This window comes from Buteo buteo, chromosome 26 (assembly GCF_964188355.1).
Source record: "Buteo buteo chromosome 26, bButBut1.hap1.1, whole genome shotgun sequence".
NCBI lineage: Eukaryota > Metazoa > Chordata > Aves > Accipitriformes > Accipitridae > Buteo > Buteo buteo.
Genome location: NC_134196.1, coordinates 10,961,763 through 10,977,921, shown reverse-complemented (window position 1 = coordinate 10,977,921; position 16,159 = coordinate 10,961,763). Strand labels below are relative to the sequence as shown.

Sequence of the window (16,159 nt, the reverse complement as noted above, 5' to 3'; positions counted from 1 at the left end):
TAAGAACCTAAGTTCATTCAGGTACCCATTTGTGACTGTATTGTCACTGACTGTATTATCACCATTAATAGGTTTTCTTTCATGAAAGGAGAATCTTTTAGTGGCCACTGATTCATATGATTGTTTATTGATCAGGAAGTTACGATACTGACCTAAGTGTGGTTGATTGAAATATCAGAGTGGATGGCTCTTTTAGCATCAAGCCAAGCATGAGGATAAAGCAGAACCTGGAAAAGGATGTTGATGAGCAACAGGAGATCTGAATCCACCAGGACTGAGAACCAAGGAGGACAGCAAGGCATATTCTGGGAAGTGCTAGTAGGAGAAACAGAAGCTGAGAATGTGAGAAGCATCGCATAGCTGGGAGAGAGGTGCAGGGGCATGTGAGGAGCAGCTAGCACTTAGGGTTAGTAGCTACTGTTTAGCCTGTGAATGAGTTGTGTGTAGGAGAAACACAGTATGTCAGATGGAGGTGTGGAGTATAAGCGAGAAAAGACTAGCCAGTTTCCTATGGAAAAAGAGCCTCCATGGAGTTGAAACCCTTGGATCTTTAATCTGCTAAGAACTCAGATTTTGAGGAAGACACAGGTGAGCAGCATCTTTGAACATTAGGCAGCAGGTAACTAAATACAAGTGAAGAGGCCAAAAAAAGCAGCTTCATTGCAAATATTGTAAAAAGTACTCCCAGAGACAAATTCTGCTATAAACAGAGTCCTTCACTGAGCAGAGAAAACCCTGGAGCTGAAAACTGTGTTATACTTTAACCACATGGGTCACAGGGTGGGGATGGCCGAGCCATAGACTGAATAGGCAGAGGAAGCAGGGTCTAAACACTGTTTTTACCACTAGTGGCCACAGTGACAGTGCATATGTACTCCGCTAAATTGTAGGCTGAAATATTTAAATATTGTATGTCAAGACCTAAAAAATCTTGCAATCTAGTTAATATCTGTAAATTTAAATGGCTGTCCAAATGGCAGCTCCCTTATATAGGTATTCTGTCTTTACATACTGTGCTAAATAAATGCTGAAGTATATGAATGAGGATGGGAGAATTTCTCCTGCCCCACCAGGAAGTGTGTGGTACAACCCGCATAATTTTTTTCATTCTGTTGCTCTAAAATTCTCTCTTGTCTTAAAAAATGGCTCCTTGTCTTTGTTTATCTTTTCTCTTTCACTTCCTGTTTCAACAGTTGTTTCCTTTCCCTCAGGAAAACCAGCAGCATGCATCAATGTGTATCCATTTCCACAAACTTACTCCCTGTCCTGTTTTCTCCTATTTTTGAGAGGACAGAGGATCTGGTAACAAGCTCTTACAGGCAGAAGTTTGCCATATCGCTTCTCTATACGCTGACGCCTAATGGCAGGCACACATCTGAGAATATATATATTATTTTTTTAAAGCCTTAAGTTGTTTTAAAACCCTCTGGACTGTTGCAGTCCAAAATGTGAGAGCCGGTGGGTGTATTTTTGTGTGGCACTCACTGTGTTAATCGCATTCCATATACAGTCTGAGAGGCTTTCCAGGAAGGGGGGTCCATAGAAGTGCTTAGCTTTCCTACCAGTATTTACTCCCTTATCAGACTTTTCATGAAATTTGCAATAAAGATGACAATAATTACTTTTTTTTTCCTGGTTTGCTTATTTGCTAGAGAACTTTTTATTCTGGATTTCGATTTATAGAATATCAGACTACTGAGCCTCCTTTCATTCATTATTCTGCAACTCACTTGTTTGTGCACAATCACCTCTACCATGGTATGTGTACCTCTTTATCAAATAATATGTGTATTGCTTTTTACTATTCTGTACTGTTCTCCATCATTTCTTACTGGCAAGGAGACAGGGTGATAGGTGTGAGGGGAAGAGTGCTGTCGTCTAATATATGGTAACCTAGAGGAGTGCTCTTCAGGGTTTTTTTTTTGGTGGAGGTGTATTTAAAATTAGTTTCTCTTTTGTTATATTACAGGCCTGAATTCAGGCAGTAATGACCTCAATAGTGCCTGTTTTAATGTAATCCCTGCTTGCTGACTGCTGTTCCAAGAATAAAAATTTAAGCCAAAAGATTTAATGAAATCCTTTGGGATTAGTGCTCACTGGGCTGGGGAAATTGCATATCAACCTTTTCTCTGTACTCGAACCATACGGTTTGGTATTTGAATAGGAGGGTGTCCAAGAGAGACAACTCTGAGTTCATCAATAATTTACATTTTTGTTAGTTACAAACCTGGTATTTGGGATTCTGTTGCCATAGCAATCCATCTGGGCCTGAACGGATAGTGTTTTAAGTGGTGGTTGTATAGGGATTCACAGTGTGTGCTTTAAATCCCTTCTAAACTAATCCTCAGATCTGTTCTGTGACTTATTTGAGGCTTCAACAAAATCAATGTTACTCACAGTAAAAAGTTTATGTTGAGCAAATTAAGCCCATAAAATATTAGAATATGCATATGATTAAGGACTGTAAAGTTCATAATGTATGACAATTTCTGTTTCAATATGTGAAGCAATTAATAAATGCCCACAACTCCATTTTTTTCAAAATACATTTAATTTGTCATACATTATGCAACTAGAAATTATCCAGACTCTGTACTGGTTATTAGCTAATTTAAACTTCATAATCGAATGCTAGCCTCATTTTCCCAGATGTCAGTTTTGTGTTTTACAGAATGTCAGTCTATTCATAATACTGTATAACTTCCACTTTCAATTAATCTGATTTTCTCTCTTATAAATAATTCTAAAGCAGAGAATAAAATTTGAAATTCCTGTTTTCATTTCTAACACTCCTGGAGTGGAGTTTTGAGGCTGCACTGCTAAATTCAGTAGGCTAAACATCATCTGCTTTTTGTTTGAAGTTTGGTTTATATTTTCTCATTTTGCCACCTAAAATTTCAAAATGGTTTATTCAAAATCTCCCGGATATGCCACATAAAGGGATGCCCTCAGCTTTGAAAGATGATCAATAAACTCCTCAGCAAACCTGGGCTAAGTTTCAGCTCTGTCAAAACCAAAACTCTCCTGAAACTGATTTCCAGAGCTTTTAGTTTTTCATGACAAAAATGTTGTCCGGTTGTGCTCTCAAACTGTCAGTAAACCATCATGACAATGTATTAGCAGCTCTTGATTAGTCCAGAGTATAGAGATTTAGTTTGCAAAATTATTCCTCAGTGTTTGAAAGAAGAGAGAGAAAAATAGTCAAACAACAGCCATATGCTCTACTAATGAGTGTTTAGCTCATAATCCTAACCAGACAAAAATTGTTTCTTCATGGAGTTTGTAAAAGATCACACGATGCTTCCTGGCTTTAAAAATAGTAATAGAATAAAGAAACTGCAGATGGCCTAAAAGTTCTTGGGAAACCTTTAATTACCATGCAACTTCCCTTTCATCTGTTATTTTAAGTTCACAATGAATAGTGAAGCATGTAATAGAAGGGGCTTATTTTTGCCATAATTCTGTGATTCTAAAAACGTTCTTTGTCACCTGTAATGAATGTAAATCTGCTCTGTTTCTGTATGAGTTAAAGAAGAGTTTCCTGGGAAAAACTGCAAAGAATCCCTTCCTTGCAGTGGAATAGGGCTTCATTTCATGAGCAAAGATAAGCATGTATATTCTTAAATTCAGTGTGGCTGACTATACATTGTTTATTTTAGAGGTCCAGTTCTTCTACCCCAGTTTAATGGGACTGTTTCCGTAATTGGTTACCACTAAAAGTAACTGGGAACAGAGAGCTTAGAATTAACTAAAAAAGGCTTTGTTTTGATTGCTTTTGCATATCCTCATGACTAACTGAAGTAAAAGTTGCAGATCATTTACATGATTACTTACCCTAAAATTACATGCCCTAAAGTATCTTCTGGAGATACCATTTGTTAAATATAGATTATGCTTCAAAGAGATATTACAAGATGTATTCAGGCATATCAAAATGTGTTTCTGTTGATATTTCCAATGGTTTCATTAGGAAAAGTCTTCCCTTGAAAATATTATTGAAATGAAAACGGAGCCTTGGAAGATACTAGCGGTATGACAGATGCTGTTTGTAGCTCTGAAAATATAGTTGTCACTGCAGGGGATCTCCTGCATTGAAGACCCACAGGAGTCCATAACCAAGGGTGAATGAATTAATCTTCCAGCATATCTCATAAAAAATAGCCTGTGTTTAATATTAAGTGATAGAAATACAAGTTGAATTTCACTGGTAATTTTTTTGATCTTTCTCTAGAAATGCAAACCTTTCCTGTTTATTTCTCTTTATATATTTTAGCTCTGCGAATCTTTGCAAAGAGTGCTGGTATTTAGTCTCCTTGATATTTGTTGATTGTTATTGATTAGTTTTTGCTTATTTATTCCAGATCTTCATTATGTTTTTCATATGTTTTGGAAACTCCGTTTGTCAACTTCAAGGGAGCAGGCAGGCTGTCTCTGTTTGCACTTAATGAAGCACCACACTTACTCATGGTTTCACTTAAATTTGCTGCTCTAGCACATAACCTGTATTTTTGTTCAGTTATTTCCAATTAATACTCAAGTAAATCTGTCTTTCTTTTCCATTTTCTGTCTTTGCAGCAGAAGGAAATAGTTAATCTTCTGAAAGGCCCAGTAATAATATGACACAGCTTGACACAGACAGCTTAGAGAAACAGGGGAGGATTGAGACAGTGTACTGCAGAGCAGGTGTGACTCTGCGTGTTAATTTGTCCAAGGCACTTGCAGCTACCTCTACTCAAATGCAAGATGTACACAGACACCTGAACCAAAACCCTGGCTCTGAACCCCGGGAGGAGGTTGGGATTAGAGCTTTTAATTGAAATCTGTCTCTGAGTGTGTCTGAATTTCAGATCCCTCAGTTTGGGAGGGCTTGAATGACAGGGAGAGGCAAAGTTTTGGTTGAACCTGTTCAAGAGGTATTTAAGTACAGTAGTTCAGATTAGGTCTGTCATGGCCTGTACCAGGACATTTTATACAGCTGATAAGGAGCACCAAGCAATGTGAGGCCTGCTAAGACTATTGTCTCTGGGAAAGAAATCAGTTGATCACACAGCTGTGTTTTACACCAGCATCTGAATTATTCTAAACCCTTTGGAGTAAGGGTTTCATATCATTGTCCAGCTAGCTTTGCATTGTTCGAGTGCTCCACAGCTCCTCGCTGATGTCTAGGATATAATGAAATAGGCTGTTAGATTGAAGAGCTAATCCCTATAGTTCAAAAAAAATTAAAATTTAGTAGCAACATAGTATCATATGCTTCAGGCTCATGGACTATACAGACCTCAGCTCTAAACAGCTGTTACTTGTTGCCTAACAGGTTTCTTCAAGTAGACTGCCATGCGAGTGGTATCTGGTATATCATAGATATTGACAGAACTATACAGAAAGCAATATTAATTCTTTACTAAAAAAGAAGGGAAAATTAGATTTTTTTAATCAGTTATGTTCTGAATCTTTTATTGAGTCATGAAAGATGGTAGCCTGGTTAATTTAGCGTGAGATGCTGGATGGAATCATGATTTGCCTTTTTTAAAGAAAGACCAGAGTAAGGATTGATGTGATATAGTTTGACAATTTTAGATAACAGCAGTATCGTTTTCCTCTGATAAAGTTGATGTAAAATGAAAAATATATTTACCTATCTTGGTAACTGTGCATTTGGCTCCCTTTTTTAACCGCATAAAATTGGTGATCTTCGCCTGTAAGTGCCTTCACAGCTTGATCCTGCCTGCTCTTTCACGTCAATGTTGCCCTTGTTGCAACCCTTACTGCCCATCAGTCCCAATTTTCTCCCTTCCCTCAGGCAACCTTTATTCATGAAAATTGTTAATGGTAAAAATCTGCAAAGTCAGTAGGCTGTGTTCCTTCAAATCCTGCCTTAAAACTCACCTCTGTTGTGATGCCTGTAAGCTGCCCAAGAAAGGCCAGGCAGCTGGTGTGCTGTGATCAGTGCTTAATATGCTAATTGTCTGCATGAAACAGTGGGAGTGAGGCATCAAACACCCCTCTGCAGCGGGTCCCACTCTCCTCCAGGAGCGGTGGGGGACGCTGTGGCTGTCATTGGAGGTACACATTGTTTCTTTCTTGACTCCTCAGTCTAACGGGGTAATCCAGCCAAGACGTAATACAGCATGAGTATTTAATTTTGACCAAAGGATTGCCAGCCTCACAGGTGTGAAAGCCTGTCACCTTTCCCGAACTGGGGAGAGCTGCAGGTGCCCAGATGCAATTCATATGCTCAGAATTTGGTATGAAGTTTCTAAATAGATTTGTCCCCTGGGCCTGTGGGTTTCCCATCTCTGCTGCTATTGTAGTACCTAAAACTGGAAATGTTGCCTTTTAAGAAAAAGGAGTGATGTGGACTTTCTCTTCTGGATGCTTCACAGAAACCCAAGGCTTTAAATCTTGGAGTAAGCCAAAACTAAATAGGAAAATGGCAAACTTCTGTGGCACAAATGAAACTAGGTAATTAATTTTATGTAGATGATAAATGCATGTATTTGTTTTTCTTACAGAAACGTGGAGTCCTGAATAGAGAGAAGAGAGTTAAGCACACACTCTGTATTGTGAACAGTAAGTGACTAGATTACATACTCTGAAGCTAAACACTATTTGTACTTCCTTTTTATTTTTTTTTTTTTTCTTATGTGCAGTTCTTTTAACAAGTGTAAGAAATTAGTGCAGTGAGCATTTCTGCCTTTTATCCAACTCAGTTTAATTTCACAGGGGTAGACTTTTATTAATTCTGTAATCATGTTGGGTACAAGGCTCAGTTAATCCACACAATGTGTCTCCATCACTGCCCATACTGAAAATATTGCCACCGCCTTCTCAGTAAAAGTGAATTGTAATAGTAGAAGGTACCAAGCTAAAAATAGTATTACACTAGCATTTGCTCACACCTGCAATTTTGCAGAAAAATACTTAGATTTATCAGCGTAGTCAGATCCCGTTGAGTCGGGACATAAGTAAGAGAGTTTTATGGGTTTGTGTTAACCACTTAATCACTGACTAATTGTTCTGAACTGCCCTGGTCAGAGCTGTGTTGTTCACTGCACAGTATGACCAATCACAATGTATGGCTGCACTGGCCTTTGATAACTACAGCTTTATAAAACATCAAGTAATTAAGACTACTCACTGAGACAAGAAAATGAGCCATGGTTGTCTTGTGAATGATATTATTGATGTTGTCCTTTGAAAAAAATCTCAGGCTGCTGGTGAAGTACCAGTCATGATACAGTAGAGAACAGGCACTGCTTTTATTGCAATCCTAAGTAATATGGCCTGGGAAACGTAGCAGGTTATATGGGTGTACTGCATTACTGCGTATTAAAAGGTGGCAATACCCTTTGAGAACCAAAGTGGGTGAATATGTGTTAAGGCATTTCTATTAACAGTTCCAACAAAACAGTTCCTCTATGCTAGGTGCTAATAGAGCCTGCCTTTTTGTGGTAGAAGATTGTGGACAGTAAGTAATGTACAGAGAATACGTGTTCTTCAGAACCATTCTGCTTATAGAATATACATTTGAGAGTATATCATACAGAAGAATTGAAGGAATTTTATTGTTGTATACGAAATCTCTATTCATTTAGCCAAACTGGCGTGTAGAACAGACTAGTTTTGGATAGAATTTAATGTTGAATGTTTTTTGGCAAGCAGTAAAAATAAAACTCTTTGGTGGAAAAGAATATGTATAAACTTCAACAGCCAAAAAATGCCCAGTATCTCTCTGGGCAATCAAGTTCAGTGATGGGTTTTAACATAACGTTTAATCACACAACATGAAAGGAAACGTGTGACACTTCACTGAAGCTGAGGGCAACATAATGCTTGTTTGAAAATCTATATAGTTATTTATACAATGTACTAAACTGTGCTACCAGTAGGCATTTTTTAGACATAAAACGAATCATACATATGTTCCAGAAGATCATTAGAAAAAAAATCGGTTTTAAAAAAACTTCTCAAAACTCTTATCTTTTTTATCTATTCCTCTTAACTTTCTATTGCTGCTTCTGTCAGTCATACTTTCCTTCCATTTTCTCTTCTTTCCCACCATGACTCTTGTGGTTATATTCCCTATGTGCTATCACACCTCTCTTCACCCTTTATCTTTCCAGTCTTTTACCTACACAGCTAATCTGCTCCAACTTCATAGTTTCTGCTCACATCTCCCACACAGGGCCATCTCCTCTTCCTCTTGGCAGAGCTGCATTGCAGAATGTTCCTGATCTTTGGCAAATTTTGAGCTTGCTATTTCTAGTGTCAAATAGCTACTCTGCAGACCAAGAGCATTATTGATATTGTCAAGTAATAATGCACAGAATATTGCCATATACCTATATCGAAGGAATTTGCAAAGGGTTGCGACATAGTGTGATATGGGTCAGCTCTTGCAATTTTTATTTGACATGCAGAAAGATGTGGTGAAACTTTTGGGAGTTGTTATTTAACACATGGAATACCTTCAACCAAATCAATTAAGCGTTTCGCCCAGATCTTAAGTTTTGGCAGCAGGTGACTGATAGTTACATGCATAAATATTAGCAATTCCAAGCAATTTGTATAATTCAACTGATGTATGTATACAAAAAATCCAGGAGTTGTTATAGACCTGTTTGTAAAAACTAAATTTCCCTACTGCAGATACTTGAAGATTTTCTCCTCAGTTGTATTTCTGTGTCAAGAGGCCAGAACTCACAAGCAGCTGTTTCAGAATAGCATGGATTTATTTGTGTATAGTGAGAAAAAATTAATCAACTATTATTGGTACTCCATCACATACAAATTCCCTCTCTCCTGCTGGCAGAATAGGTTGACAGAACCTTTTCATAGTATCCATCAGTTAATTTTATCAGTCATGGTATTATGATTATAAACTACAAATGATCTAACAATGATATATAATTACAGAAATGAAACTGTACAGTGGTTATTTAACATTTGTAATGTGTAATTTATTTAACACTCTCTTTGGAACATACATGGGAAATTAGAATAATAAAACAGAAATAAAATTACATTTATCTCTCATCCATCATCCGTGAGGAGCAATGTTACCAGCTTGATCAGGCTATACATTCAGCCATGTAGGGAAGTCCATGTATGCTACCTTTGGGCATGCTTAAAACACCCTTGTGAACTGTATGTTGTTCATATGCTAAGCAACAAGTCATTCTTCTGACACTGGGATTGATAAACTGTGGATCTTTTTTTAAAAATACTTTTTTTTCTCAACCTGAATTAAACCCTAAAATTTAAAATATCAAGTGCTGAGAGGCAAAAATATTGGATTCCAGATATAGGAAGAAGATAAAATTACTATTGTTCTTATTAAGAAAAGGATAAAATAAAAGTTGTAATATATGCTATATTTTGTGGGTTTTAGTTGTTTTGTCTTTGTTTTAAATGCAAGGGCCTTTGTCATTTGGCTTTGATATGGCAAAAGATCGCAGTCATCCTTTGTGGATGAGGGAAAAAATCTTGCAATATGTGTTCCAGAAAAGGTGTCCATTATCCTCACATAGTCAGCAGCAATCAAATTTCATCTGCCACATACTTTGGTTTATAATTGACATCTTTGGTGGTTGCTAGTTAATAACAATTTTTTTCATTATTCATGTTTAATAAAGGCAAGTTCAGGTAATGTGACATAAATTAGGAGACTGCACAAATGAAGTGCTATATACAGGAGGAGGATGGCCAAACCACGCTCTGCCGCGAGCAGATGAGAGGAGGCTTGCCCTGCTGAAAATTATTGTACAGGCAATTTGACTCCATTATATGTAGAACTAAATTCATGCTGGACTTACTGTTAGCTCATGAGCACACAATGTTATTGTTGTTTACCTTAATACCTATTTTGAAAACTACCATGTTTTATATTTTACCATTTACCATAATATATCTAGAGGTATGTAATGTACCAGAGATGAAGTAGCTAAATGAAGTGTTCCTTGGTTTTGGAAGGGTCAGTTTTGTAAAAGTTGAATTTATGAGCCTTCAAAAAGAAACGAGCCTGTGGTTTCTGAATGTTCTCTACTAATCACAATAATCTTCCCCTACATTTCAATTTCAATCTTTCATTGCAATATAGTAATCTAGAAGCAGCATGGAAGTGCCCTCATTCCCTGTGCTCCCAGGTTTTGTCATTGCCTATTAAAATTCATGTGCATATACTGCAGGCTTGGATAAAATAGTTCATTTGAGTGTTCACACTACCTGAATTCTTTAATGAGGTCTTCCCCTAAATTAGTGTCACTTTTTTTTTTTTTTATCCTCCCACAGTAGAACTATAAACTTCTGGTAAATTATATAGTAACATTTGCATAGTGTAAAGGTTTTTATTTTGTCTCTATTTTCGTTATCATGTTAAGACTATTCAGAGTAGTATATTCTCTGTGACTCATATGCTTACAAAATTCTGTGCCTCAAGACCTCATTTTTCTTTTTTTTATCCATCTTGTATTACAGACATAGCATTGCATTTTTTAATGTGAGATCTCTGACACGGATTTAGATTCTGTACTGCTTTGAGGTATGCTAGTTATGCAACCTAATTTTGCAAAATGGCTCTGTGTTTGTACTTCCCTGGGGCTTCAGTTTAGTTGTCATCTATCATTTTAGCACCGTGATTGATTACTCTCTACTATTTAATTTATCTGCTGCAGCTTCTCAGCTTTTTCTTCAATTGGTAAACACATACTTTTCTAGACACATTTTCAAATGATGTGTTTTCCAAGTGCCCCAGAAGTCATGTAATCTTATTTTTCTCAGCTAGGAATTTAGCCATTTAAGCTATTCAATGGTTTAAATAAACTATTGGCTGATATTTTGCTACTGCTTGGAAGTTTTGCACTGGAAATCTGTGTTGTATTTTCCATTTTTCAATGTTATTTTATATATTTATTCTGAAATGCAAGTGCATTTACCAACTGGTTCTTTGTCCACCAAAAAACAGTAAAAGAAATGAGAACCTTTTTTAAGTGTAGGAGCCAAATGCATGGACTGATGCTGCTGCAGTAGACTTCAACCACCTTTGCACATTAGGTTTCAAAAGCAAAATATTTATTAGCTTAATTTGCTCATTGGAATGTCACAAGCCAGCTTCAGTCAGCAGGGTTACCATGTGCTTGTTTTCTTGTCTTGTATACTATGTTCCTGTACTGTAATTTGTTATTTTTAAACATTACATTGAATATCAACTTGGCTATGATTTTAAATCAGGATCTTTCAGAGTAACATGAAGTTTCCATTTGAAAAAGGGGTGGTTTTTTTTTTGCATTAAGTCATGCTGTGTATACACATGGCAGCAGTTTGACACAATTACTGAGGCAACTTCCAAGAAGCTACTGTAATGAACTCCTTCTATGATCCACATATCAAAGAAGTTTTAATGTCAAATTTTTTTTCTTCTGCAGTTTTTATTACAGCTCTATGTTATCTGTGTTTTTTGAATGGGGAGGTTGATACTTTGTTTTGATTTTTTTACTCTTTAGCTACTGACTGTATTTAATACTTGTGATTAAAAGCTCTCCGTAAGAAGAATTATACTGTGTCATCATAATACAGCTTTGCTGACGCTGGTAACTGCTATTGTAGTCCTGTCTCTAAATACAATCAAACAAAATGCGTTGACATCTGCAGTGTTGCGTGCTTTTTGGGGGCGGTTTGTTGTTCTTTTTTTGTGAGAGCGTGCTTTAATCAGTACTTACCTTTTGTTTTTAATTCTTAATCTCTTTGCACAATCCTCTTTTAAAGACTACCAGGTTAGCTTCGGATATGTATCTTAGTAATTCCTGGTAGGTGAATTCCAGCCCACATTTCATTAGAGAATTGGAGATAGCCTGTTCTGTCACTGTTCTTGTAGTGACTTACACTTGAATTAGGAACTAAAAGGCTAAACTTCCTTGTCAGCTCTGCTATTTTGCATTTATGGTCCATGAAGGTTAACTCAAAAATTAACTAATATGATACAAGTGATTACACACAGGTTAAGGTGACTCTCTGGTATGGAGTTGGTGATAGCTAAGGAACATTATTTGGCAGTTTTGGATCCTCTCCAAGTATGAGTTTGTTCTTCAATGATGATTTTCTTTGTTTACTTCTTTCAAAGTTTGGCACTATAAATCTTGTTTTGAAGACATATAGCCATCATAAACATCACATTTTGACAGCTCTTCTTGTGTGAATGAAACTCATTCAAATAAGTTCATTCAGAAATGAGAAAAGATGCATCTTATACCTGTTCACAGTCCTATCTTTAAGTTACTAGTCTATTGACAACATTTATCTCTGAAAATGCAAAGAAAATAGGAAATTCAGTTAATCACTTTACTATGTAAGCAAAAATGTTTTGCAAAGCCATTACCAAAAATAGCACATAAAAATATATTTTATGATGTTAATCTGCTAGGTTTATATTGGTATCTAAACTGAAAGAAAATGGGCACTGTAGAATTTTTCTTGCAGTAAATAATTTTGAAAATACAAAAGTAAAAATTAAGTATATTTGGAAAAAACATGTTTCCTTGGATTAGGATTTTTGGACGGGGCTGATATACTTTAGAACAGCTAGAAATGAGCAGTGATTAGGAGTGCTCTGGAATATGTCAGATATATTAGCCGTGTGTCTGTAGTGTGCTTTTGCTGCTATACCTTCAGTTTTGTACTGCAAGCTAAAGAGGCAAGACGTGGTTTTGCTGTGAGCAGAGCCTCCGCACAAGAGCTCTTAAAGCAATGTTGATTGATGTATTTCATACTTGAGACTCTTGTAGCTATGCTAACAAATGCAACAACAGTGATTTGAGCTGAAAGCAAAAGTTTTTGAACATGGTGGTCATAAAGCACATAATATATAGGCAATGTTTCCAGTCTCGCCAATTAAAAAGCTTTAGGTAAGCCATTAAAGATATTATTCTGTTTTTCCCATTAGCTGTGTATTTGGGAGTTTTTCTCATTACTGCCTGATTTCCATGACTGCTTCAGTCCCTCCAAAATCGCAAGGTTTAGAAATGTATTTTTTTATTGAAAGGTGAGATTTTCATGCAGTCACATGGATCCAGGAGCTGGAGCTTCCAAAGATAACTCCCAAACATTTATTGCAAAGTCTGGCAATACTGTGTAAAATGCATGATAGCCTGGAGGTCTCTGCTAGTACTGTACAGCAGTACACTTTAATCTTTCACATAATAGGTCTCCCAATACCTTTTCATTTCTAACAGAAATAATGCCCAGGCTGCTTTTATACCATAAGCCTATTTCACCCATTCTTGTAAGTTGTGATGCCAAGTGAGAACATTGTTTTAGGAAGAAGGATAAGAAAAAAGGAGTAAGATGTCATTTAGACTGTGAAACCTTAACCATTTTTGATGGGATTTTGCTTTTAGAAGCGTGTCTCAGTGTTTGAATCTTTAGTTTAAATGAAATGCTTAACACCAACAGAGTTTATTTAAAGATCTAATTTTACTTCAGGGATAATAATTTTAATAAATTTAAACTGCATTAAACCATTAGTTAATAAACCACTAGCTATTAAACTGTTAATAGTTTATCCTGCAGATAACAGTGATTCCTTTTGGAGAGTTATGCTCTATTGGGCAAATATGAATTTAGGGAGGTTTTAAAATGGGAATTATATCTAAACTTTGTAATTATCTACTTAGACATTTCTTAAGGAGAATAAAATCAGTAGCTTTTTGCATATGAAGCCATATGCTCCTGAGAAAGATCTAAATGTTTGCAGTACACAGATGTGCTTATAATCAGGAATTGTTACATCTCAGTTGCTATATCGTTGTCATTTTTGTATTTTCTCTGAAGTTTGAATATTTGCAGCCTCGGTGTATGGAGCTATGACCTGTTGGCGCAGACACTCCTGCTGCACTGTGGAAAACCAGTCCATGTCCCAATCCTTGTGGACTTGTTCCATATCCATTTAAAAAGAATGAAAGAATTTGAAACTTTTAAAGACTGTTTCCTCCAGAAGTAACAATTGTCATTTATATTAATAATCTCCTGAGTAGGCTCATTATATTAAATCACAGCTAGAATTCTACTTAGACTAATTGCCTTTGAAGCAGAACCAGTGATTTTAAGCATATGGAAAGTGGTGTGATGCTATCCAACCCCATCATGGATCATATACAATGGCTTTCACAGCTTTCTGGTATTCACGAGAGTGTGACAGCTGTACTTACCTATTCATATGTGGGCGGTCCTTCGTGTCTGATCAATAGTGAGATTTCATTTCCTCCAGTCATGATGTCTCGGTACTAGTAGGGATCACATCGTTAAGCTCTATCCTGAAGTGGAGGGAAGCATTTCTTGTACTTGTCAAGCATTTTTGGTGTGGTTGTTAGAAGTTCTTTTTTTCATTAATGTGTATCTCGTGTCACATTTTCACTGTGCTATTCCAAAATGAACTTCACTTAACAAACTTTACTTTTAATTAATTTGGGGATCCTTCTTCCTGTTAAATTTTTGCTTCACAGCTTGAGGAGTGCTTATGTAGACCCCCCCCCCCCCAAAAAAAAAAAAAAAATAAAAAAAAGGAATAAAAAAAAGAGGGAAAAAAAGGAAAAGGCAGGGAAGAAATCCAGATGTCTGATACTGAAATTTTCCAAGGATATGTTAGTGGACATAAGCACCTTACTTAAACCCTCTTGAGTAGCTTTCCTTTTAAAAATGGATATGGTGGCACATAACAACTTTTCCTGGGGGTTTGGAATTCACTCCTGTCATGAAATTGATAGTATTGTTGGTGGCATGAAAAAAATGAGCTGATACAATCCCAGTATTGCAAAGACCTTGAAGAACTACAGAACTGTGTACTGCTATTACTTAATCATTATTCTTTCAGACTAAGAGACTGTTCTGAATATTGATTTGTCCAGCAGTGCGTACTTCTTAGAAGGTGCCAGTGTGTTGGTCTGTTTGATAAATGTGTTCATTACTACCTAATTATTTTAGATGTTTGTTAAAAGAAACTGAGATTACATCTGTTGTCAAGTTACTATGGTTTTTTTAAAAAAAATTGGCTTACTTGGTGTTTCCTAATCTTGAAAATACCTATATAAGACTGTGAACAAATCCTACGAACATCGGAGTTTCTTGTTGCCTATTTTGCCAATATAAACACTGCCTGCCTCCCCTATATGTTCTCCTGGGAAAAAAATGCAGACTTTACAAGCCTGAATAATGAGATGGGGATAGGGAAGAGGAAAGCTCAGGTATAATTATCCTAATCTGCTACATATTATTGTGACATCTAGCCCCATATTGTTTCTGATTCTCCTTTCTCTGTTCATTTTTTGTTTCTATTCCCATGTTTCTCCCTTTGCTACTGTCTGTCTTATTGGCAGCTCTACCTAAATCTTAGTTTCCTTTCTAGAGCTACCTTAACCATACTCTTCTGGAAGAGATCCCTCATTCCCCAGTGTCCCCTAATTTGTTTTGTTGTAGTTTCCATAGTCTCTGATGTTCTTCATAGCAGTGCTTTCAAAAGGATAACAATGGGGATAAAATATGGCTTCTTTCACTTATGTCTGCTGGAGTGCTGTAACTAGGTTGTGACTGACCTTGCAAAGAGGTACTCAAGCTGGGATGGTACCCATTTGTGTGATCAGCAATGTATCTAGACACAGAGAAAGTACTTGTTTTTATACGTACATTCCTTCCTCCCCATGCCCAGGTATCCTACTGTCATACTATAGAACAGTGAGGGAATGGGTGGTATGTACCTATTCCCTCTGTAAGTGTTCGTTTCCTTGACATAAGCTCAGAGCTCTTTGGGCATCTCTTTATCCCACTCAGCAAACTGTCTTTGTAGCTTTGCTTCTACTTTTTCTTCCTTTTCTATGTACTATGGGCATGGGGCTATAAGGTTGCATTGCTTCAGATAGAACTCACTAAATTTTCTGACAGATGATACATGAATGCATTATCTCTGTGCCTTTTTGTTGGTTGTTAAACCCTTAGCTTTAACATATAGTGCTTTCTCCAAATTATCTGCCTATAGCACGCTATGTCTGATCTGTTTGAAGAGCTTCTGTTTTCTGCTGATTAGATATTTTACAAAGAGCTCCAAAAAACTCCCATGTTTGTGCTTCTTCCTTTTCTTCTTGCATGCATGTGTGTGCTCTCTCGCTTTTGCTCT

General features: G+C 36.7%; 1 protein-coding gene across 1 annotated transcript in view; it reads left to right on the top strand.

Annotated features, from left to right (window-relative positions):
* SYT1 (synaptotagmin 1) overlaps positions 1-16,159 on the top strand; it is a 350,563-nt gene that overhangs the window by 119,232 nt on the left and 215,172 nt on the right. The window contains 1 exon segment of the mRNA XM_075057975.1: positions 6,513-6,570. Within this exon segment, the coding sequence (XP_074914076.1) occupies positions 6,513-6,570 (58 nt within the window).